This window comes from Hirsutella rhossiliensis (assembly GCF_020360975.1).
Source record: "Hirsutella rhossiliensis strain HR02 chromosome Unknown scaffold00004, whole genome shotgun sequence".
In the NCBI taxonomy this organism is placed as follows: domain Eukaryota; kingdom Fungi; phylum Ascomycota; class Sordariomycetes; order Hypocreales; family Ophiocordycipitaceae; genus Hirsutella; species Hirsutella rhossiliensis.
In genome coordinates, this window is record NW_025408670.1 from 2763508 (window position 1) to 2785793 (window position 22286).

The window sequence follows — 22286 nt, forward strand, 5'->3', positions numbered from 1 at the left end:
AAGCGTGATTTCTTAGTAGGTAACGAGACCTATGCCTATATATAGTTTCCCTTAACAGTAGCTTTTACTATTACTATTTATAAATACTAGAGCCTAACGAAGGATTAAATAGTTACTAACCTCGCTTTACGCGACTTCTAGGCTAGTATTAGCTATATTACTATATTACGGGTTACGTCGCTATAAGGCTTACTCCTTAAGGCGCCTTTCGATCGTTAGAGCCTCTATAACTACGCGCTAACGGAAGGTTATACGCATTTCCTACGTATTATATTTATAGCTAACTATAAGATAGGGATAAAGATACGCCTCGCTAACTAAAAAGGCCGTTAGGCTTAATAGCTTACTAATACGCTATATCTACTACTTTATCTTAACTAAACGTTGTCTTCCCCTAAGCTATAAGGAAAGGGGCGGTAAGGTATAGGGTATATAGCTAGACTAGGCTTACTAGGAAGCGTTTTAAATAGCTAGTTAGCCGCTATAGGCAAAAGGGGGGTTTCTAAGGGCCCTCCTTAGGAAAGCCGAATTATAGGTATATAATATTTAGCCTTCGGGCTAGATATTTAGCCGTTAAGCCTATTACCTTAGTAACTTAATAGCTGTTCGACGTATTTTATATATATAGATTAGACCGTTAGTCTGCTCCCTTTAATAAAAATATATTAGTCGCTTATAGTAAAAATACTATATAGTAATTCTAGCGCTTTATTATATCCCCTTATTCTATCTATATATTCTCCTTACCCTTATCCTCTAGCTTATTAAGCTACTATATATCTAGTTAGTAGCCGAAATATAACTTATAACTTTAGTTCGCTTATAATCTAGACCTAAGTAGCTTTAGCGATAGTTTCTAACGCTATAAGCTTCCGCTCTTTAAGGGTTAAAGTAAGAGCTAGTCCTAAAGCGGTAGAAAGAGCTATACTACTACTATAAGCACGTAGCTATTATACTACTCGCTATATAGCGATACGCTAAGTATTATTAGGTTCGGTATCTATAAGCTTAAGCTACCGATTTATATCCTAAAAGGTATATATAGTAAAAATAGCGCTAGTAGGGACCTAGATATATAGCCTAATTAATTTCTCGCTTCTTTAGAGTAAATAAAGGTCTTATACTAGCTTATATATATAAGCGTTCTTTATATAGTCCTAGTATATAGTATTAGTATCTATCCTAGTAAATTAGTAAAGTAGATATATACTTTAAGGGATAATTAATATACTATCCTAGGAGGTATATTTATAGCCGGGAGTCTTAGTAGCGCGTATAATATAAAGACGGTATAGGAAGTCTTATACTAAGCCGATAAGAGGGGCCTTTTTTATTTACTTCTTTTTTTACTTAGGCGAGTAAGTTAGTAGTCGCCTCTTCTTTATAAAAGAACTTATTAAATTATATAGTAATCTTAGCTATAGATTTACGGGCGTTAAGTTAAACTAATCTTCTACCCTTCTTAACTATTTTATTCCTACTAAGCGAGTCCCTATCTATTAAGCTAGCGACTATAGTTTTACTTATAATAGCGGAATCTACTATAGATATAATAACGCTACTAACTAATAGCTTTCTATAGTAATAGTAATACTAAAGGGAAGGTAAAAACTGAGGTTAAAAGGGATCTATAAGTAAGTAGCGTTAATCTATTCTTAGTTTAGTAACCGTTCTACGAAGAGCCCCTTAGTACTAAGCCGCTATAGGCTAGCGGTACTACTGCTATAAGAAAACGTAGTAAGTTAATTTATATTATTATCCCTTTTTTTCTTAGTATAAGGACTAAGAATATTACTATCCCTTTAACGTTATTAGTAATAATAATATATCCGCTTAATCTAATTAATTAATATTATACCTATATTACTTATTTATACCTTAATAGTATCTTATAAAGTAAGATTAAGTATAAGCTTTAGAAGTATTACTATATCGCCGTTAATCTTAGTATACTCTCTCGCTAAATTATAAACTAAGGTCTCCTATACTAGCAAGCCCGTACTAAAGAAACTCTAGAGCTAATAGAAACTATCTATAACCTAATCTTTTACGTTAAGCTTATTAAGAAGTAGACGCTAAGCGTGCTATAAAGATAAGGCTAGCCGATTATAAAATAAGGTTAAAAGCGTATTAAGCTTTACCCGGACCGCCGCTAGGTATATAGGCTTAATAGTAACGAGGAGCGCTTTATATTACTAGAAAAGATAGAATAGGTTATTATTAAGATAACGCGACGGTCTAATACTATTTCGGGATATAGTAAAAGCCTTTTTTAGCCTTATCTTTATTAGTAAAAGCAGCTCTAGGTCCTAAGAGACCCCCTCTTTACGATATATAAAATCTTATTCTTAAATAAGGTCGAACTCTAAAAAAGGATATTTTAAAGGAAGAAGGGATAGTTTCTTATCCTAGGACTAAACTACTAATAGTATATTAACGGTTATAATAAGCTTAAGGCATATAGATTTAAGATATATATAGCAATTAATATATACTCGCGTAATATTATTTAGTTCTATATTAGCTACTCCGCTATAACTACTTTAAGCGTATTAAAGTAGTACTTAGCCGTATATAGCGCCTATAGCTTTCGGCTATAGTATTTATAAGTAGATAGGGAGAGCGAAACGCTATTAGTTATAGTAGTATACTAGAACTTTATCTTAGTAATAAATAAGCGAGTAAAATAGTATAGGTAAGATTTCTAATAAGGAAATTAACTTAAGGATTTATATAAAGCGGCTCTAAGTATAAAGAACGTTAAGATCGAGAGTTAGTAGGAGTATATACTATATATCTCGTCCTAGTAGTAGGTAGACTACTTTAGAGAACTTACTAAGGACGGGGACTTCGATAGCGATATACTAAAAGATTAGATTTCTATCTACGCTATCTTCGAAGACTTACTACGCCGAGAACTCTTTAACTTCGTAGAGGCATAGAATCTTTATCGGATACGCCTTTAAAAGAACCGTCCCTATATAGTCTATAGCTAGCCCTAGATAAACTACTATTACCCCGACCCTTTATATATAAAGAGACCTACTAATAAATAATTTAATAAATATTTATAACGTAGTATTTATTATATAGCTATACTTAATAAACTTAGTAAACGCTTTAAATTAAAGCCTAATATAAATTATAAAAAGGTTAATTAAAATTAAAATTTTAAGAAATATAAGTATAGTAATAGTATAGCTTAATTTAAGTATTTAATAAGCTAAAAAGGATAGCTAATCTGCCCTAGATAATAATAAGGGATATACACGAACATATATATATAAGACTTAAGAGTCTCGTATTATATTAATAGCACGTATAGACTCTTCTTAAGAATTCTCGTTAAACCGGGGAACTCTACGCCCAAGGCAAAAAAATAAATAAATCGATTGAGTGACTTGCATTTTTGAATTTTCTTAGGCACTAGATCTCTCTTTACTAGCTAGGGTGCTCAGTAGGCAAGGGCGACAATGGGAGCCGAGCTTCTGTTGACATGCTGCTACTGTTGATTAGAGAGCTAAAATTCGGGTATTTACCGTCCCACTCTAACCCGACCCCTTTTATAAATTCATAAGCATACTCCTTCAAGGGTTTTGTTTTATTGACCCAGGATGGCAGCTTTGACCTCTTGGAGTTTGTTAAATCAAAAACAAGCTGTGGCTGCCCGCCGCTAGCCTGGAACTTCAGAAAGGCTGGATTCCACTGCGGATTCTCGTGCCAGTACTGGGATAGCTCGTCAAAGGTTTGCTGATCTGTCTTACCGCGACTTTCATAGTGTAACGGTCTCAACTGAGTGTGTTGACAACTAGCTGAGCGACTGCGACGAGTATCCTAAAGCTAAGGAGAAAAGAAGAAGAAAAGAAAAGAAAGGAAAGCTCTCGAAGATGGCACGAGCTTATAAGCGGAGCTCCGGTGGGTCTTGTCGAGAGCGGAGCCGAGACCCTCACGGGCTCAGCCCGTTACAATAACCCCCTCCTTCCCCTCCCCCGTTTCGATCGTTTCGATTGGGGTGGTTTCGATCCAACTTTCCCATGAACTTCTTCATACCTAGCCAGTGCTATTGTGTCTGCGACGTACTTGACTGGCTCCCACGTCGGACCTATCCATCCGACCCATTTCACCAACACTTTCCACTCTCTCCCGACTTTCTTCCTGTCCAGAATCTCTTCCACTTCCCACAGCTCGCCATCGTCCGTCAAAATGGCCGGTGGGCGGTAGTCATCCGACGTCTGTGACGGTAGCGGATCGTCCGCTGCTAAGCGTAAGAGCGACACGTGGAACACGTTGTGTATTCCAGGCGTGTCCAGCCTGCACGCGTGTGACCCAATGGTCTCCAGGACGGTGTACTTGGCCGACAGCCAATCGAGCTTCTTGGATGGCCGATTGGATCGGATGTTGCGAAGTCGCAGCCATACCTTGTCTCCAGGCTTGAACTGGTCTGACGGCTGTCTTCGCGAATTGGCGTTCTTCTCTTGCTGCTCTTGCGCTGACGCAATTGCCGCCTGGGCCCATTCCGTTGCCTCTCGAAATCGTTGCACAATGCTTTCAGCCCTGGTCACTGGGGACCTTCCGTCCGTCCGTAACTTCTCCTTGACTTGTATCGGGTCAACATGATACCCATGCGTGATAAAGAACGGGCTCAGGCCTGTCGACGTCGAGTTGTGATTGTTGATGGCCATCATGGCCGCTGGCAACAGCTCTTCCCAGTTATCCTGAGCATAAGCAGCAAAGATCCTCAGATATCTCTCGACTTCCTGATTCGCCCTTTCTGTTGCACCGTCAGTCTCGGGATGCCACGCCGTAGACAATCTTTGCTTCACGCGTAGCAGCTCGCAGAGCCTCTGCCATAGTCTACTGGTGAATTGCGTGCCACGGTCAGTGACGATCGCGCGCGGCACGCCATGGTGTTGCACCACGTTCCGTAGCAATGCTCTGGCCGTCGTCTCGGCCGTGATGTCCTTCAATGACTCAAGAACGACACTTTTGGACAGTCTGTCCGTCACGACCATAAGGTTGGTCGAACCGTTCGACTTGGTTGGTGGCAGGTCTGTCACAAAGTCAATTGACAGCTCCGACCAGATCCTGTCTGGAATAGGTAGCGGCTTCAATAAACCGCGACGCTTCTCTCGCCAAATGTTGCTTCGGCCACACACATCACAATTTCTCACAAATTGACGCACGTCTGAATCGAGGCCTGGCCAATAAAACTTGCGGCTCAACAAGGACTTCAGCATGTCCCGTCCGGGGTGTCCTGCAAGCGTTGAGTCATGCGTCTCCTGCATAAGCCGCGTGCGCAGGGGTTCGTGGTTCGGCACCCAAATTCGCTCTCGCCAGCAGAGCCGCTGTCCATCGTCAATCGAGCATTCCGAGAGCATCACGGGCAGTCCCCAATGCGACGGCAGACGCCTCTCGCCTTGCTGTACGGCCTTTCGGATGAGCCAATAACGATTGTGCTTCTTGACACCTTCGTCCCATAACTTCTGCAGTTCCGGGTCCGAGAAAGGGTTTTCGATTGAGTCGTCTTGGTCAGTTGTTGCGTCATCGGGTTGATCCGTGTCGCCCTTGGTGACATAACCGCTCTTGACTTTTGTCACCAGGCCACCCTTGTTACGTTGCAGCAGCTGAACACGTCGTCCTTGCAACCGATCATCTTCGGCGCTGTGCGGCATGTCCTGTTCTCGTCGAGACAGCGTGTCCGGTACGACGGCTTCTTTGCCCGGTCGATGCTTGATGGTGAAGCTGTACCGCGATAGCGTCTCAGCCCATCGCGCCTGACGTTCACTCAGTTGCTGCTTCTTGGTGAAGTAACGGAGGTTGAGATGATCCGTCAAAACGGTAAAGGACTTCACACTCCTCAATTCGGCGTCCCAATGCTCAAGGCAGCGAATGATCGCCAGCAGCTCTTTATCGTGGATTGGGTAGTTGCACTCCGCCGGTGCGTTTTTCTTTGAGAAGAAGGCCACAGGCCGCATGATGCCGTCATCGCCCTTTTGCGAGAGCGCCCCTCCTGTGACATAACCGGATGAATCCGTCTCCACAATCGTCTCTCTATCCGGATCCCATTGCGCAAGGACCGGCGCACTGGTCAGAAGAGCCTTCAACTCCTCGAAGGCCTTGTCGCACTCCTTCGACCACGCAAACACCGCATCCTTCTTTGTTAACGCCGTTAGAGGCGCGGCGATGTTGGAGAATCTGGGAATGAATTGCCGGTAATAGTTGGCAAACCCCAGAAAGCTTCTGACGCCTTTGACAGAACGGGGTCGCTGCCACTGCTGAATTGCCTGCACCTTCTCCGGGTCCACGCGGATACCTTTCCCGGCTTCGACGATGAAGCCCAGGTATGACACTCTTTGCCTCAAAGTCACACTTGTCGATATCAATCTGCAGGCCTGCATCTCGCAGTCGAGCAAGGACCTGCCTGACTTTGTTGCGATGATCTGCGAGCGAACCGCTCGAGTAGATCAAGATGTCGTCAATGTAAGCGGAACAGAACTCGTCGAGGAAATCTCGCAACGTGTGGTTTATGTAACGCTGAAACGTTGCGGGAGCACCCGTCAACCCGAATGGCGTGACAAGCCATTCGTAGAGTCCGTAACGTGTTCTGAATGCTGTCTTCCACTCGTCTCCCTCCTCGACGCGAATCTTGTGAAATGCTGCGATAACGTCAAGTTTGGTGAGCCACTTGGCCTTGGACAGCGACCGCAAAGTTTCCTCGATCAACGGCAAGGGATATCGGTCTTTCTTGGTGATCGCATTCAATCCTCGATAGTCCACGCAAAGCGCAGACCACCACCGGGCTTCCTCACGAACAAAACTGGTGCTGACGCTGGAGAACTACTTGCTCGAATGAAACCCTTGTCGAGTAGCTCAGTGAGAGTCTTTCGCAGAACAATGAGCTCTTCTCGTGACATGCCGTACAATGGTCCCCACGGCGGTTCTTTCTCCTTGTCATCAGGACCTCTCTCTAACTGAATCTTGTGATCACACCCCGGACGACGCGGTGGGAGTTGGTCCGCTTGGTCGCGGTCGAAGACGGATAGGTACTCGTGGTAGTGACGGGGCAGCTTCTCTCTCGGGTCTGACTTCTTCCTCGGAGTCAATGCCTTCTCAATGTCTTTCAGGCTTGCGGCGAAGATCCGCACTCCATCGTCTCGATGCTTGAACTTTCTTGCTCGGCGAACCATTCCGGCGAACACGAACGCCGCCTGTCCTCGTATGTTGCACCGTTCCTCCTCCTTCGGGTCTCGGCCTTTCACCCAATGGTCGTGCGTCCCGATATGCAAGAGGTTCTGCGATAATCGCAAGGTGACATCCTCCTGGTTCAACCACTTCTTGCCCAGAATCACAGGATCGGTCTGGTCTCGCACAACGTAGAAAAAAGCTCTTTTCTTCTGGTACCCGTCGATATCGAAGTCGAAGTAGGTCACGGCACAGATGGCCTCGGGTGAGAATGTGTTGACCTGCTCCAACGCTCGAGGTTTAATCGGAATACGCGGCAGGTGAAGCTTGCGGGCAAGGCGCTCACTGATGGTCCCATAACACAGGCAACCACAGTCAACGAAGGCCGTGGTGAAATACTCTCGATTGATACCGAAATTTACGTAGAGGCCTTCACAGTCCATCTCGTCCTTCTGAGTTGCCCATTCCGCCTCAGCCTTTGCGCGCTCCTGACGGCGATTTTCGTCAGGAGCTACTCGTTTCGAATGGTCATCGGAGGTATCCCCGCTAGAACTCTCCGCGGGCTCTTGGTGCTTTGCTCTCGAGCTTCTTGTCTTCTCTTCGACACGGACCTTGACTCTCTGCTGCCGCCGCTCCTTCCCGGGACACTTGGCGCAAGATGGCCAAGCTTCCCGCACTCGTAACATTTGCGCTCCTCAACGGAACAAATTGCTTTTCCTCCGGGGCCCTCCTGCCGTTTATCAACCGATTTGCTTTCACGGGTTCCCAATCCATCTGATCATCGGACGGGGACGACGTGGTTGGCGATCCGGGTGACGGGGCTTTGTCGGGACTCGAGCGGTTCGGATAAACGACCATACTCCTTTCTTGACCTCTGCTCGCGGCCTTGTTGTCGTTGGTGGAAATTGAGGCTATCTAGGCGCGAGCCAATCGTCAAGAGTAGCTCGGCGTAGCTGTTGAAATCCTTCGGAGACTGACGGCACTGACGAGACTCGACTTGAGCCTATTATTAATTGCTCCTTCCAAGTAATTGATTTGCACCACGTCGGCCCACTCGCCACCGCCACTATCGGCAAGCTCTTTCTCGAACTTTGGGAAGAAACTGGCGAAACTCTCATCAGGCTTCTGCTTCAACGATCGAAGTCGATCCAGTGCTCGTGCCTTTGCGTTCGGGTCCCCGTACCGACGGTTCAAGTAGTCGAGAAACAGATCTGGGGAGCGAGCACCATCGATACCGCCCTGTTCGTAATAAGCAGCGGCCATGTTCTGGGCTGTTCCCGCCAACCGGGAGTACACATAGGCGAAGAGTGCTTCTTTATTGTCGAATGCCTGTCGGTCCACAGCCAATTTCGCTTTCATCTCTAAGAACCAGGGACGGAAGTTTTCCTGGTTCCATCGAATTTCGGCGGATCAGGCAAGGTTGGTTTTACCCTCTTTGATGGGATTCTTTCGGATGTCTCGATCGATTGAGGCGTGTTGTCGGACATCGGTTCGATAGGAGCGACTGGTTCATTTGCCGGAGTCGGAGTTGAGACGGCTGTTTGGAGGATTCGGATCTGCGATCGCATCTCTTCGCGTTCGGCCTCTTGGCTTGCACACACACTTTCTAGTTTGTCCATCACTGCAGCCAGGGCTTGCATCATCGATTGAGGCTCAAAAGAACCTTGCTGGGAATCGATTGCCTCCATGACTGAAGATTTTCTCCTCGTCTCTCAGGACTGAGGGCGACTTGATCACACAGCAAGTCTGATACGGAAGGGATATCTCGACAACGGTCGAACGCTATCAACGCCTCGAAGGCTCCTTCCTACACGGCTGGACGTTCTGCACAGGGCTTCTAGTCCAGCTGCTGCCGTCCACACTGGGAGCCAAGCAGCAATCACGTACTTCTCGCTCAACCGCACGCCGTACGGAGAGCAGATTGACGCTCCGTCCTTTGCTCGGGAGATGAGAGCTACGCGACGCGAGCCAAGCTGGCTTTGGCGCCGTACACACACGCACTTTCGTCGCGGGCGTTCCACACAGGATTGCCCAAGCTACTGCCACTCCGCGTACCCACAAAGGGAACTGAACAGCGCTGCCAATTGATTGTGATCAAAGGCTTTAACGATGAAAGCGGAGCTTTAGGATAATGTAACGGTCTCAACTGAGTGTGTTGACAACTAGCTGAGCGACTGCGACGAGTATCCTAAAGCTAAGGAGAAAAGAAGAAGAAAAGAAAAGAAAGGAAAGCTCTCGAAGATGGCACGAGCTTATAAGCGGAGCTCCGGTGGGTCTTGTCGAGAGCGGAGCCGAGACCCTCACGGGCTCAGCCCGTTACACATAGTCCTTTGGGATTTCATACCAGCCGCGTATCTGCGGCATGGGTACACCGCCCGGAACAGTATATTCATGCTCGCCTTTGTTAACGTCAATAAGGCCGGAAAAGGATGCCTGAAGATCGATAATATTTGGCGTTACGTGCAGAACATAAATATAATTTCCGCTTAGATTCCTTATCGAGGACTCAAAATATGCGGAGCCACTATATTCAGCTGCAACTTTAAATGAAGACGTGGTTGAGATATATGCAGTATCAAAATGGCCATTATATTGATTGCCTGACCAAAGAGAGTGAAGCTGGAGGCTGTATGCTGTGTCGCTGTGGGGCGGGTCGTCAGGCTTGAGTCCTCCGGTTTCTCGGACATTATCCGGATGTCTTGGTTCGCCAACAAACAGCCACGAGTATTCCGTGTGAGGCTTGTCTAGTCCCGGTAGCTTCATTTTCGGCGAAAAATCAGTGTTTTCCCGCGCCTTCACAGAGGAATCTACGCAGGCCCTATTAGAATGCCTGTCGTATTGCCATGCTGCGCTGTTACAGGCTGAATGGTCTGGGTAACCAACCTTGAAGAAGTCCATCGTTAGAGAGCTCGGAGACTGAACCCGACAAAGCCAGGCCAGTCAACAAAGCAAGAACATAGATTTGCTTCATACTTCTTCTGAGATCGTAAAGAGTCGGTAAGGTAGGGTAGGTAAGGAGTAAAAGATAGTTATAAAAGATTTATTGTAGAGTTTTGAATTTAAGATGAGTAAAAAGAGTGAATTTGAGAGTGCGATGCTATCCTAAGAGAAAGTGGGAGAACGTTCTGAATTTATAGTCGGACTGCTGTACCATTTATTTAGAAATATTATATTCATAACGCCTAAGACAGTAACTACCTATAGAAGGACTAGCTAAAGAGATCAATATAATAGTTAACAGAGACCTACTAGTAGCATCCCTACTAACCTATTAACCTGCCTTATGCCCGTACAATAGCAATTATACTATAGCCCTTTTAGTATTTTAATTCATGCAAATAATAGTACTGTTAAGGAGAGAGAGTGGGCATAAGAGGCCACAGTCATGCTCAGTAGACCTAATAGTCATGCATAAGGAAGCCTGCCTAAATAACATGACTCCCCTAGCCTAAGGATATTATGCAGGCCTGACTCAGGTATAGGAACATCCTAATGCCCTCTTTTAGCTAGCTATATATGGTCACTGTACCTATATAAGCCCCTCCCTTGTCCTAATAGATAGACCAAGACATGCATCACTAAATTCACCTTTCTATGCCCCTATTTCTTCTACTATACTCTTAAGCCCCTACTTAAGAAGTACTATTTATATAAATAATAGTACTATTTATATAAATAATAGTACTAGGAACTATAGATTCTATATTAGCACTATAATTATTAGTAGACGGACAGTCTAAAATACAGTGTTATTATTATAACGAAGTACTAGTAATCTAACCACTATAAAAGCTACTAAAATCCACTATAAACTAGTAGCTTATAGAGGATTCAGAGCACTAAGTACACTATAGTTATAGCGGCTCCCCTACTAGACCGTACTAAAGCTATAGAGGCCATAGGCCCTAAGCTATAGCCCCTAAGGGTACCAAAAATACAGTGGATATTCTACTAAAACAGCCACTAAGGCATAGAGCTACAGCAGGCACCCCGCTGCAAATATACTAGGCTACAAGCCTATAGTCCCAACGCTACGGTACCGTTACAGTGATAAACTTTATCTTGAAGGAAGTGGTGAGAGTGGGACTCGCTTCCTGTGTGACAACGGCGACGTCAGGGACCGCCGCAGCAAGGATTAACAGTATCACGATCCACTTCATCTTCGGGTCCTTCAAGACTGCGGAACGGCTGTGAACACGGCCAGATATCTCAACGAAGTGCGACTGCCAAGGAAGCGGATCGGTTCGTTCATGGCCAATCTCGGGTGGATTGGCATAATAACAACGTGCTGGTCACACCATGCGCTATCTTCATCAGAACGTGTTTCTATGTTATACCCAGGTACAGTACGCTGGTCTGTGAGCGTAGAATTGTTTGCAACCCCGCGTTAGAGTGATGGTAAAGTCAAAAAGCTAGCGGACGGGTTGGCATAGCTATATTACCAATTGTCGCAGAGACGAGGTACGAGGAAACGGGCTGGGCGAGGAAACACGGGGTGTCGCTCCTAGACCCTTCGCTGATCATGGGCGCCCGTGACCGTACCTGCCGCCGATTCTGGCTTCACAGCAGTGCAATAGCTCATTAGTGGAGAGATTCTGCCCGATAATTGCTCAACTATCACATGCTGTCCATAAGTACATACCACTTGCTGTGTATGAAGCTGAGAGCCTTTGCCAAGCCTATAAGGGTGTGGGCGCCTGGCCACCCACCGACGGCTGTGTGAGTGGGGGCAATGAGAGATGATAGTGCCGATGTACTGTGAAGTATAACAGGAGACAGGACGAGGAAGGAAAAGAAGGTGGGCTTCGCGGGGTCTCGGAGTCGTTGGTGAGAAAGTGACCAGGAGCCAGAATCTACCTTGCCGGACCGTGCCCGCTTCGAGGTGCATTTCAAGAGCTACACCTTTACCCGTTGGCGGGGCCTCTGGCAGCCAACTAATTAGATGGGGAGAGAGTTTTGGTTCCTTGGCGATGTAGGAAGTGCCTTTGTCTAGACTTATTATTATAGGTAGGGATGAGTCATTTTGTTCCGGGCCTTAATGCCCTCGTCCCATCCAAAGGCGGCAGTTACTATGTAGGACGCCAAGACGGTTCCAGATACGTACCCGTTTGTGGCCAGATTAGTAGGGAACCCTGTTGCCCCGCATATATCGTGTACATATATATATATAGAGTTATTCAGCCGTAGGCTGACTTTACATTAATTCAGCCGTAGGCTGACTTTACATTAATCGAATAAGTTTTCCCTAATATGAGGGTTTGGTGCAGCAGGGATCAGTTAAGTTTTCTGACATCTGATTGGTTGTATGGTTTCTAAAACGTAACTCAACTGGATGATGGCCTTCTAAAAGTGGGTCCAATTTTGCACTTGCCCTGAATGTCACAGAGCTACTCTGAGCATCGCGGGTCGCCAACAAACCCATCGTACGCAGCTGCTTTCAACCGCAGTGAACCCTATGCCTCATCGAGGGTCTCAAGGTGGCGTGGTTTCCATCGTATGCATTCGCTGTGGCGAGGAGAAACCAGCGCAAGACTTCCTCGGCAGAAGAAAGTCGGCTGGGCACACCAAGAGCTGCTTGGGCTGCCGCAATAAGCGCGCCTATCATGTTGGCTTTATCTCGCGCTCCACAAGATGTTCAATGCTGATCAATTGAAGTACTCCAGGTCCAGACGCATAACCCAGACTTTGAGGAGGTCGCGGTCCGTCCTTCCTCCGCTGACGGGCCTGCTGCGAAAAGAACAGACCGAGATGCTCGCTTACAACCCGAGCAAAAGATACCTAAAGCCCAGCCTACATCATCTGAAAGTTTCCAGGAACGTCATACAGTGAGGTTTTCTTCCGAGGACTCGATGAGCCAACCGCGTGTAGTGCTGGGGACACCACTGCCGCCGACCCAACAAAGTTCAGGAAAGGTTTAGGAGTTGGCAGGTTCTCACTCAGAATCCGTATAAGAACGGTTAGGGCTACGTAACTCCACTTGATGCTACCAAGACGTAGATGACGCAATGAATGCATGACTGTAGATTCTTGAATTTTCAGGCCTGCCTTACCGTTGACAGCAGACTTGCAGCCTTCGGCTGATTGTACGCCTTGCACCACTGCTCTAAAGTGCAAGGCGTGACGAAGTATTTTAATTATACGGGCCCTACAACCTCTCTTTTAAGAAGGACAAACGCAATCTAACATACTCTCTCTTAATGTAACGACCTAATGTGAGGCATTTTAAGGGCCGCATTAAACGGCTACCTGCTCCTGCTCCTTGGCAACCTAAAACCTGCCTCTGACTCGTTAAGTGACAAGGCTGACAAAGTTAACACACCAGACAAGATTGTTATCGCAGTGCCCTTATAACGGCTCTTACAAAAAGAGGATATAGAATGGGATGAGGCAGAGGCAGAACTCCAGAGGAAGCAGAAGCATAGTAGGAGCCATATACGGGGGGGCTTCTTTAGAGACATATCCATAATGCGCCTAATATACCGTAGAAACTCAAGGAATTAAGACGCGCTAAGCGATCGACAATAGCGCGGGGGGTCTAGTAAGATCGGACGTAAAAGGGCAGATCTTGCTAAAATCCACTTACATATAGGGCACCCTATAGATTAGTGCGTCTGATATTTTCTATGAATCGCGATATTGTATGCATCGGTGCGGGGCGGCACTTATCGCCGTCTCTAACAAACGGGCGGGGAATGCACGCATATAAATATATGCGGTATTAGCGCTACGCCTTGATAAACTACACTATCCTACTTTTTAAGAGGCCGAATAGCTAGAGTGGGTGGCCGTTTAACAGCCCGATTTGGGCAGTAGGTGGCCGTTTAATGCCGCCCCATTTGAAGGCATGAAATGATGCGGCATGCCGAGTCACGATAAGGAACTAGTAAGAGCTGAGAATCATAGACGACGTGCAACTCGGGAGGCAATGGTTAAGTATAAATACCGAGGGCAAGGGCTTAAGAAACTACAGACATCTCAACTTGTTATCTTCTATACAAGACAAACGTCCAAAGCTCTTTGCTTCATCACTCACTCAAGACAAAAGTCTAAAGTTCTTTACTTCATCACTCACTCCCTTAACGCACCGCAAACATGCAGTCCACCTTTTTGATCCTGACCATCTGCGCCGGCCTGGCCGTTTCCGCCGCTGCAACTCCAGTCGCGTCGGCCAAGTCTGCCGCCTCTAAGGACAACAACTCTCCTGGTGTGAGTTTTCCCCTATAGGCGCCGGTTGTCGAGCGCCCCGCGAGCGGTTGCTAATGCGCGTGACTTTGGCAGGCGAGCTACTGGTGCCCCAAGATGAACAATCCGCCGAACTGCACAGAAGAGCGCATAACCGACTGCTATAATGAGCTTCTCTACCTCGGGTTGAAGGAAGCTGATAGAGAAGGAAAGGATACTCAAGTCGAATTCGACCTCAAGCACGACATTTGGGTCCACCCGGAACGCATGGAAAGCTGCATTGTGGGCAACAAACTCACGTCTGGCCTGCCTGCCGATGCTGATGCTCCGAAATAACTGGCAGAAAGCACCTAGTTAGCAGCTATAGGTAGCAGAGAGTCATTCAATCAATTCGTTTGATAGACCAACGGCTTAACCTTAGCGGACCTCGCGTTGACTTAAGCAACCCGTAGCCCCCGTTGCCAGCGGCCTATTGTTGTTTAAAGGCCCCGACTAACCGGTAAACAGCTACTCAGCGAGTAAACAATAGTCAAGGCGTAGCGCCGATACCGAAAGTTTGTGTGCCCACATTCCCCGCGCCTACGAGGCAGTCTCTCTAATAGGCTCACCGTGCCGCTATCTTATATTTAAGCCGCTCAAAGAGAAGGCCTCCTTGCGACTTAAGGACTTTAATAGCTTTTAGTATATGCAGACGCAACAATCTATCTTAATATGCCTTAATGCGCCCTATACGCCGTCTATTATGCGTAGCGATAGTATGCCTAAAGTTACCCTTAAAGTTAAGAAATTAGAAAACACACGGTATAAGGCGTGGCCTTTAGGCATATAAGATCGTAGAAAGCGTCGAACGTGCTAAGGTTATAAGGCCGCCGGCGCTAAATACTAAGAATACTACGGCGATAGTTACTACCTAAGGCTTGCGATACCTTTATAAATACGGCGATATATATAAGCCGGGCATATATATGTTTAAGGCATATAATTAAGCTATACGTCGCACGTCGCTTTCCGACGATAATAGTAGCGTAACAAACAAGGATAAGGCTAACGGGTTATAACGTTAACCGATTAACCTTATATAAGACGAGATTATTTGCCCGCTAGGCAGAGCTGTTTCCCGGTTAGTCGGGGTTTTTTATTATCTAGCAATCTAATTATAATGTATCTTGATTCCGATATAGACTATCCGGATTACTCTAGTTATTCTCAAAGCAGCAACCCGCCGTATACCCCTTAAGAGCTTATAATAATTTTCCTTGACTTCTTACGAATTTCTAGCCACGCTCTATTATGGCCGGGCGGATTTAAAGATTGCTCCGCCGAAGGGTTGGCCAAACGTTGCCCGACAAGCCTGCCCGAGCTAGTAGACAGACTTCGTCGTTAAGGTTCTGCGCCGGTTACCTTACTACAGAAGCACGGCAGCAGTTCGCTAGAAATACAGGCTAATAGATTATATAACCTTGGACCCGAAAGAGTTCCCCGAGCTTAATAAGCTTTAAGAGGACAAATAATCCTGGGATGATAATGATGCAGTCGGCCCCGTCTATATTATTTGCATCGCCTTTGGTTGCAAATCGTTTGGCCGGATGCTCTTTCTGGATGTTAAGAGTTGCTTGATTACCGAGGAGATAATCCGCGCCAACCTACTCCTACTAGAAGACGCACCAACGTACTCTGAAAATTTAAAGGAGGCCTACCGCAGTCTTAGGAAGATTCCACTGGTGGGTCGCGTTACTTCGAGGCCGGCAATGTGCCCGAACGCGCCGCCGGCCTGCACCTAATCACCAAGGGAGAAGTGCTCGCCTAGACGGAATAATAGGGGGCCGACTTAGATATCCAGTACCTCCGGCAACTCTACCGGCAGCACGGATGGCCTGATGCATTCCGCCGCAATAAAGCTAAGAGGGCTGTTGGTAAGCTCATGAGTTTAATGGTCGAGCAGCGCGGCAATTAGGAAACGGAGAACTAAAATCTGGATGTAGAATTATTAACTTAATTAATGCCTTAGCGAGTATTATATTTCCTTTTAAATATATAAATAACATTGCAATATTTAGGGAAGCGATTAATTTAATTCTATTAATTTAGCCTTACTATAGTAATACGCTAATATCTTACTTATTATAGGCCCTAATAAGTTAAACTACCTGCCTTTAATTATAAGTAGTAGGGTTAAATTAAAGACGTTAAGCTATATACACCTACGGGGTCTCTAGGAACCTTAACTGGCAGTATATCTAATATTATCTTATTATAGGCTAGTATATATTTATAAAGAGTATAAAAATTATACTTAAATATAAATATAATATATATATATAAGTATTAGGTATATATAAAGTATTATAATACTATTTAGTTATAACTATATTACTACTAAAAAGAGCTAAAAAGGAGTATTATTTATAAAGTAAGTATATCTCCTTTTATTTATTACGGTAAGGGGCTATTAGGTTAGGTTAATAAGTATAGTTAATTAATAAGTGGGCGCCTTAGTTAATTCGTTACCTTTTATCGCGTACGTGCACTAGCGCCGTGCGTGGCAGAGAGGGGGTAGTAATTAGCGCGATCATAGCATTGACAATTATTATACTTTTTCTCTACGGCATATTAGAAACCTATTATAGCGCTAGCTTTAGCTCTAGCTCTAGCTATTGCCACCTAGGATTTAAATACGGCTCTTGTTAAATTTATCTAAGGCAAGGTACGGCGCGGAAGTTCTAGGAGGTATTAGCGTAAGACCTCCTCCCGGGCTTATAACTGTCTCACCATTTTGCTAGGCAAAAACAGAGTACACACTCTAGCAGATAATGCTGCACGTAACTGTTATAATTGACTGTTTTACATGTGACAATAGCATTCTATAAATCAGCTAGCTGCGTTGTGCTCAGAGACTTCCTTGGGCCCTTTCCTGATTGGCTGGCAGTCACCACATGGGATCTACACGTGACCCTTCCCGTGACCACCGCTCGCTGGATCTGACATGACGCAGCACGTTATGAAGACCTTTCGCTCCGTTCCTCAAGGCACATCCCCAGCGGCACCTCGCTGTTGAGTCTTTCGCTGCGGACAGGCCATGCCGTGTGACCACGACTGCCTCTCTCGTGCGCCCACGAGGGCGTGAAGCCGTCGTCACCATGGCCGAGTACGGAAGGATGGACCCCTTCTCCTTTGCGGGATCCAAGGACGTCGACCACCCCGTCAGCATCCGCATGTGCGTCTACCCCTGGACGTGTTGTTCGACCGATAGCTGACCCTTTCTAGAATGAACCTTGAGGGCGACGAGCCGCCTGTCAAATACTCCACGCTGCTCGACTCGCCCGACCTCCGGCACATTGGCTCCAACACCAGGTAACCCTCGCGAGCCACCAACCCTACCAGCCTGAATAGCGAGCTGATTCGACCATCGCAGCCCCTTCTCCGACCTCTACGTCACCGTGCAAGTCTGGGCTGGCTCCAAGCCGCTCACCGTGCCTGTCCAGACAGCCTACAAGTCGTTCCGATCAGAAAGAAAGTATGCCACCAAGCCCAGGCAAATCGAGCAAGCATCCAAGTGCTGACGGGCCACGCCGACAGATGGAACGAGTGGCTCGAACTGCCAATCACCTACAAGCAGCTTCCTGTAAACGCCCGTCTCGCCATCACTGTCTGGGATCTGTCCCCAACGGGCGGCAAGCTTGCCCTCGACCATGCTATTCCCTTTGGAGGCACCACCTTGTCCATGTTCGACGGCGACAACCAGGTGCAAAAAGGGCGTCAAAAGTGCCTTGTACACAGGCACAAGCACGCCGATGGAACCGACAACACCGAAACCCCCGCGTTGGTGTTGGCCAAAAAGATGCCAAATTCGAAGGCCAGCAACGTCGCCGCTCTCGACAAAAACGCAGAGGAGCTGGACAGGATGGAGAAGCTCTTCAAGAAGCATGAGATGGGCGAAATCCCCCGTGTAGACTGGCTCGATCAGATGGTCTTCCGCAGCTTTGAAAAGCGCGGCCTTCAGGCAGCCAAGTCTTCCATGAAGATGCTCCAGCGCCAGCGTGCCGTCAATGGCAACGACGCTGACGGCCATGGTGACGACGAAGCCGCTGGTGATGAACACTCGCCACTGTCGGCATTTCTTCTTAATGTCGAACTGTCTCGATTCGACTTCCCCGTCGTCTTTGCAGACCACGAGTATGGGCCACCGCCCGTGTCAGCCTTGCAGTCCCTCTCAGCGTCCCAGGGCAACCTCTCCCAGCGCCAGCCCCAGGTCCATTTCGGCCCGGGCATCAACGCCTTGGGCGAGAGCTCCGATGGCCTTGGTGCCAGGCTCATCAAAGTGTACGACCCCGAGGTCGGCCAAAGGGACAGCCCTGCCGAAGCCAAGCATAGACGACTCTTTCGGAGCTCTCACCGACATGGCATTCTGGACAAGGACCTGAAGCCCAACGCCAAGGTTCGCGACGAGCTCAACATGATCATGTCGTACTCGCCTACCCACGTCTTGTCTCCGGAAGAAACGGATCTGGTGTGGAAGTTCAGGTACCACCTGACTCGCGACAAGAGGGCTTTGACCAAGTTTGTCAAGTCTGTCAACTGGGGTGACCAGAGCGAATCGAAACAGGCGATACAAGTCCTCGGCCGATGGACCGAGATTGACGTGGACGATGCCCTGGAGCTGCTTGGGCCTTCCTTTGACAACTCGGCTGTTCGATCATATGCCGTGGACCGCTTACGAAAGGCGGACGATCAGGAGCTGCTGCTGTACTTGCTGCAGCTAGTGCAGGCCCTCAAGTACGAGCACATATCCGCCGAATCGGACAATGAAAGCGCGCACGACTCGTCGCTCGCTCGCTTCTTGATCCAACGCGCAGCCGCCAACTTCATGCTCGGAAATTACCTGTACTGGTATCTCATGGTCGAGTGCGACGACCACAGCCCGGAACAAGGCCTCGACAACCGCAACATCTATCGCAAAGTCGCTTACGAGTTCATGACGCAGCTGGTCAAGCAGCCAGGCGGGGTCGAGGACAGAAAAACGCTTCTACGACAAGCCGAACTCGTCGCCATCTTGTCCAAGATCGCGGGCGAGGTCAAGGTATCCAGTGAATCAATAGCCAAGAAGATGGAGCGCGTCAAGAGTTTCCTCGCCGACCCCAAAAATGAGCTCGTGGCCATCAACCCGCCGCTTTCGATGCCCTTGGACCCGTCGATCAAGATCACCGGCATTGCACCCGACCAAGTGACAGTTTTCAAGTCGTCGCTGAACCCCATCAAGTGCACCTTCAAGACGACAACGGGGACTGCTTATCCCATCATCTTCAAGCTGGGCGATGACCTGAGACAGGATCAGCTTGTGATTCAGATCATCACCCTTATGGACCAGCTACTGCAAAAGGAGAACCTGGACTTGAAGCTGTCGCCGTACAAGATCTTGGCGACGAGCACAACGGCGGGTGCATCTCAGTTTGTTCAGTCGCAAAGCTTGTCGAGCATTGTTGGCAAGTTCAAGGCCAACCCGGCGCTGGCGTACCTCCGCCACCACAACCCCGACGACCGACAGCCACTCGGGGTTCGCCAGGAGACTCTGGACACGTACGTCAGATCATGTGCGGGCTACTGCGTCATCACTTACATTCTCGGCGTCGGCGACCGACACTTGGACAACCTCCTCCTGGCTCCCGACGGCCACTTCTTCCACGCCGACTTTGGCTTTATCCTCGGCCGCGACCCCAAGCCATTTGCGCCGCTTATGAAGCTCTCCAAAGAGATGGTCGAGTGCATGGGTGGCGTCAACTCAGAGCACTACCAGAAATTCAAACAGTACTGCTTCCTCGCATACACGGCGCTGCGCAAGTCATCCAATCTGATCCTCAACCTCTTCAGCCTCATGGTCCATGCCAACATCCCCGACATTCGTCTGGAGCCTGACAAGGCAGTCATGAAAGTCCGAGAAAGGTTTCACCTCGAGCTCACCGAGGAGGAGGCGATTGTGTACTTTGGCAACGTCATTGAGGGGACGCTGACTGCGTTTGCTCCGGTGGTGATCGATAAGCTGCACGAATGGGCGCAAGCTTTGAGGGCGTGACGCAAGAAGTGAGGAGGCAGAGGAGTTTGCGAATCCTCGACAATGAAGCCGTGGCCATCTGCAGGCGCGGACAGGGACATGAAGCTTGTGACGACGACCTTTCTGCCGAAGCTCCACCTTTTCGCCCGCCCGCCCGCCACCACAGTTGACGTGCAAGCCTCCTTGCCCTTGAGCTGCCTACACGACGACCAGAGTTGCTAAATTTTCGTGAGTCCCATTTGAGGCTTACACGGCCCACCTGGATTAACCCCAGCTTATTAAAAGAATATTGACTGACAACAAAAGGCTCTGAAGCTTGGTCAAGATGTCTACCGCCGCCGTGCGCAACGGCCTCCATGCGTGGCAGATCAGCTGTTGTTTATACTCTTCACTCCAACCGGATCCAGGACCCAGTCTCGTCACCCAGGCATCCTGTCTTGCAACCTCACACTCTATCCATCTGGATACAAGATTCGAAACCAAAGGCGTCAGGTGTCGAAGAGTCGAGGTTAACTTTAGGCGTCTTGTTGCGGGAAGGCTTCAGTCTCTTGCTTCTCCGTAGTTGTAAAGATCGTCGTTGACTTCCCATCAACTGGGTTGGCGCTGCCACTGCTTTTATACTGGGAGATAAATATGTCGACACCTTCATCCTGGCGACGTACCTTTACATGTTTCCCACCGTCCCTTTTTGCTGCTCAAAAAACACCCGGACCTCCAAAATGCCCTTCCAATACCCAGAATCTTGCAGCTTCGACACCGCGGCTCATCTTCCAATGGACGCGAGAGACGCCAAGCAAAACGCGCCTTCAGACAAGTTTTCCCCTTCCGCGCGAGTCTGTTTCAATACGTCTGGATGGGTTGATGGGCAGCTATGGTTGACGTCCTACGACTGGCGAACTTGTTGACCGACAAATCGTCGCTGGTCACACAACCTGGTATTGGCATATGTTCCTTGCTGTGTCGGGTCATGCGCGGGCTTAACTTAAGCTGTATCTATCTCTAGGAGACCCTGAGCAGGATTGTACCCACAAATGCTTGGCTTGCAGCAACGCAGGACCTAGCGATGAGTACACATTCCGAGGGGCAAAGCAGTACAAGACGTACTACCTCGTCATCAGGGAGCTAGAGGAGCTCGACTATGGGAACCTTCGGGCAACATGTCTCCCGGGCTGCTTTGACAAGCCGACCCGCCGCTCCCCATCCTGGTGCTCGTCGCTTAGTCTCCACATTTCTCACCATCGTCTACGGAGCGGGCGACGTCTGGAACCAGACGGCCGTCCTGCATGTTGAGGTCCGTGCCGGGCGCATCGTCGGGGCGAAATCCAGCGAGGGCGAAGATGACGGAGGACGCGTCGAGATTGCATTTCGGCTGCCCGACGAGGATCGCGCCGAGTGAGAGGCGGAAGAAACTGCGTGGTTGGCGGCGGTCATGACACCTAAGAAGACGAAGGCGAGCTCGTGCGCATAGGTGGAGCGGGTCAGGTCACCGGCCTTTTACAGTCTTTGGACTTGTCTTGTGTTGTTTCATCGTATTCGGAGAGCGACGATGGATCATCCGGGGTATGGAGCGTGGCAGGGAGCGAGGGGAGGAGAATAGGCGAGTGTCAAGACGGAGCCCGACAGCAGTTGCATCACCCGGTTGATGAGCCATCGTCATGGTAGAGACTAAGAACCAGCTCAGCATGAGCACAGCCCGCAGGACCGTCTGCTGGGCGACGACCTGCCGGGCCTGGGAAAACCTAGAGCGCCGGCAGTCCCGGTCCCACGACTCGTGCCGGGCAGGAATTGGTTGGCCATGGCGCGGGCGAGAATGCGTAGTTTGATGCCCGAGAGATGATGCTCTCTCATCAGTTTCTCTATTTTTGCTTGTTTGCTG

General features: G+C 48.2%; 3 protein-coding genes across 3 annotated transcripts; 2 read left to right on the top strand and 1 right to left on the bottom strand.

Annotated features, from left to right (window-relative positions):
* Positions 1-4050: 4050 nt before the first annotated feature.
* On the bottom strand, positions 4051-7625 carry HRG_04513 (reverse transcriptase (RNA-dependent DNA polymerase) domain-containing protein; the record flags this gene model as incomplete). The annotated part of the gene is made up of 9 exons (XM_044862984.1): positions 4051-4069; positions 4129-4232; positions 4278-4715; positions 4887-5105; positions 5184-5254; positions 5297-5742; positions 5794-6322; positions 6369-6744; positions 6810-7625. 9 exons carry the CDS (start codon positions 7623-7625, stop codon positions 4051-4053), a joined length of 3018 nt encoding a protein of 1005 aa, XP_044721598.1.
* A 6649-nt stretch (positions 7626-14274) lies between these two features.
* HRG_04514 (uncharacterized protein) lies at positions 14275-14700 on the top strand (the record flags this gene model as incomplete). Its single annotated transcript, XM_044862985.1, has 2 exons — positions 14275-14388; positions 14461-14700. 2 exons carry the CDS (start codon positions 14275-14277, stop codon positions 14698-14700), a joined length of 354 nt encoding a protein of 117 aa, XP_044721599.1.
* Positions 14701-17501: 2801 nt separating this feature from the next.
* HRG_04515 (phosphatidylinositol 3- and 4-kinase domain-containing protein) lies at positions 17502-20431 on the top strand (the record flags this gene model as incomplete). The annotated part of the gene is made up of 7 exons (XM_044862986.1): positions 17502-17578; positions 17629-17715; positions 17777-17878; positions 17941-18133; positions 18203-18331; positions 18386-19051; positions 19121-20431. The coding sequence occupies 7 exons, from the start codon at positions 17502-17504 to the stop codon at positions 20429-20431; spliced, it is 2565 nt and encodes an 854-aa protein (XP_044721600.1).
* Positions 20432-22286: the final 1855 nt, after the last annotated feature.